Genomic DNA, 2,746 nt, shown 5'->3' on the forward strand with positions numbered 1-2,746 from the left:
GCCCCCCCAGGACGCGCCCCGGCCCCCCCGCTCGCAGACAGGGCCACCCACGGGCACATCGAACGTTTAATGGGTGCAGCCGCGGGGCCTGGCGCGACCCCGGGGCTCATTAGCGCTCGTTAACACCGTCCTCCAACGAACTTGGGGCTCCCGGCRGCGGCGGGAGCAGAGGACCGGCCGCTCACGGCCACCGCCGTCACCTCTTGCCACCGCTGTCCCCATGAGGGGACGGGTGCTCCCCCCCGGGGGCAGAGGCGGGTGCCGGGGACACCCACAGGGGGGAGATCCCGGTGCAGGGCGGGGGGGAAGCACCCGATGGGGTGACCCTGGCTCCTGTCCCCATGGGGTGTCCCCAGCTCCGGTCCCCTGTGGGGTGTCCCCAGGGCCCGTCCCCACGGGGTGTCCCCCAGCTCCATCCCCCTGCGGGGTGTCCCCAGGGCTTGTCCCCATGGGGTGGCCCCCAGCTCCGGTCCCCCATGGGGCGTCCCCAGCTCCCATCCCCCGTGGGGTGTCCCCAGGGCCCGTCCCCACGGGGTGTCCCCCAGCTCCGGTCCCCCATGGGGCGTCCCCAGCTCCCATCCCCCGTGGGGTGTCCCCAGGGCCCGTCCCCATGGGGTGTCCCCCAGCTCCAGTCCCCCATGGGGCATCCCCGGCTCCCACCCCACTGTAGGGTGTCCCCAGCTCCCAGCCCCGCGGGGTCGCCCATGGGTGCTCCGGGGAGGAGGGGAGCCGGGCACCCCGCGGGGACCCCGGCACGCCCCGGGGGACCATGGGGACGAGGGGGACGGGAGGTGACGCGGTGCCCGGGCGCCGGCTCACTGCAGGGGCGAGATGCGCAGGGGGATCATGATGCGCGACTCCATGCTGCGGATCAGCGGCACTGCAAAGCCGGCGGGGTCGGGGAGGGGGGGGGGAGCGTCACCGTGGGCGCCCCCCCCCCCAGGCCGAGCACCCATGGGTGCCCCCGCCVCCCCGCTCACCCGTGTAGTAGACGTTCTCGTCCCAGCCGCTCTTGCGCCACGCCGCGTTCCTCGTCTCCTCGCGCGACTGCAGGTCCCGGTAGGCTGCAGGGATGGGAGCGGGGGGAGGACAAGGCGGGGACGGGGGGGTCGCACGGCAGCGCAGGGGCACCCGGCACCCACGGGTGGCCCCGGCGCCCACTCACCCCAGAGGTGATGCACCACGTAGAGCTCGCCGATCTGGGAGAAGAAGCCGCCCACGGCCTCCTGGTTCTCCTGCCGGTACTTGATGGCCCGAGCCCTGGCCGGGGGGGGGGGGAAAGAGAGCTGCTGGGGGGGGCCAGGGGCCTTCCACCCCCTCTTCCTCTCCTCCTCCTCCTCATCCATCCATGGCCCCAGGGGTTGCATGGGGGAGGCAGGGAGCAAGGGGGAAACGGAGGCAGGGAGCAGGGGAGGAACGGAGGCAGGGAGCAGGGGTGTGGGGGGGAAACTGAGGCAGGGACCGGGGCAGCTCCTTACCAGTTATTGCCCCACTCGATCATGGTCCCTGGCTGGAAAGGGAAGAGCAAACCGGCAATGCTTGAGCGGGCAGGTGCCCCCCCCCAGCCCCCCTCCCGGCGCCAGGCGGGGCCACACTCGCCTTGAGTTTGTAGGTCCTCAGCTCRTAGACGTGGGGGCCGCGCCGGGGCAGGGGCTCGTTCCAGAAGCTGAACTCGAGCAGCAGCTGGTTGCGGCGGGCGAGCAGAAGGCGGCTGCGCTCGCGCTGGAAGGCCACGTACTCCTGCGGGGAGCCCGGCTGGCCGTGGGGACACCCGGGGGGGGGGACAACGCCGCTGCCACYGCCGCCGGCAGCCCCCCGCCCCGCGYGCTACCTGGTTCTGCTTCAGCTTGTTCATGCACTCGGTGAGCGCCGGGTACCCGCCGGAGAAGCGCCAGAGGTGCACTGCAAGGACAAGGGYGCCCGCGGGGTGCCACCGAGCCCGGGCACCCGCGACCGGGTGGCACCAGGGCGCGGCGTCTCCGTTTTGCCGCTTTCTCCCCCCAAAATCGCGCCCCCCCCCCCGCCTCCTCGCCCCGCGGCGCTCACCGGCCTGGTCCTGCTCGCCGTACCACGTGTTCCAGCTGCCCACCAGGGCGCAGGGGTAGTCGGCGTCCGCGTGCAGCTTGGGCAGCGCCTCCTCCCTGCGGGGGGCACACGGCGGCTCGCAGGGCACCCGCGCGCCCCGGGGCGGGGGGGCGGGATGGGGGAGGGAGGCGCCCCGACGCCGCCCGGCCTCGTCCCCGCGGAGAGCTCCCTTGCGCCCATTTCGCAGGGAGGAAAACCGAGGCCCGGAGTGGGGAACATGCCAGGGGCTCTCGGAGTGGCTCGGAAGGAGCTTTCCCAGCCCCGTGCCGGCCGCGGCAGCCCCCTTGGGTGCCCCCCCCCCCGGGTGGGGGTGTTGGTGGGGGGCTCACGTCAGGCTGTTGTAGGCGTCCAGGCACTCGGGCTTCACGTTGTGGACTGCGGGAGAGAGGGCGAGAGGGTGAGAGCAGCCGCCGGGGCACCCGGCCGGGCGCAGAAACGGGCCGGGCGGCCAAACGAAGGGAGCCCCCCCATCTGCGCCCCCCCCCGGCGCCGCTCACACTGGATCTTGTAGAGGTTGCTGGTCTCCTTCTTGGCCAGGAGGTTGGAGTGCGCGTCCTTGCGGGGATCCACCTTGTGCACGAAGAGCGAGCGCAGCCAGCTGCCCTCGGCCGTGCCCGCGTAGCCCCTGCGGGACGCCGCCGTCACCGCCCGCCCCCGCCTC

The 2,746-nt window shown here is 73.8% G+C and overlaps 1 protein-coding gene across 1 annotated transcript in view; it reads right to left on the minus strand.

Moving 5' to 3' along the window:
* Positions 1-793: 793 nt before the first annotated feature.
* Positions 794-2,746, minus strand: part of NIPSNAP1 (nipsnap homolog 1) — a 12,945-nt gene continuing 10,992 nt past the window's right edge. The window contains exons 5-13 of the mRNA XM_026088365.1: positions 2,583-2,743; positions 2,415-2,460; positions 2,047-2,141; positions 1,832-1,902; positions 1,600-1,740; positions 1,479-1,510; positions 1,166-1,260; positions 981-1,064; positions 794-880 (exon numbers count right to left, since the gene is read on the minus strand). Of these exons, the coding sequence (XP_025944150.1) occupies positions 816-880; positions 981-1,064; positions 1,166-1,260; positions 1,479-1,510; positions 1,600-1,740; positions 1,832-1,902; positions 2,047-2,141; positions 2,415-2,460; positions 2,583-2,743 (790 nt within the window). The 3' untranslated portion in view covers positions 794-815. The remainder of the gene's footprint in view (positions 881-980; positions 1,065-1,165; positions 1,261-1,478; positions 1,511-1,599; positions 1,741-1,831; positions 1,903-2,046; positions 2,142-2,414; positions 2,461-2,582; positions 2,744-2,746) is intronic.

The sequence above is a fragment of the Apteryx rowi genome, unplaced genomic scaffold, assembly GCF_003343035.1.
Source record: "Apteryx rowi isolate R43461 unplaced genomic scaffold, aptRow1 scaffold_768, whole genome shotgun sequence".
Taxonomy (NCBI): domain Eukaryota; kingdom Metazoa; phylum Chordata; class Aves; order Apterygiformes; family Apterygidae; genus Apteryx; species Apteryx rowi.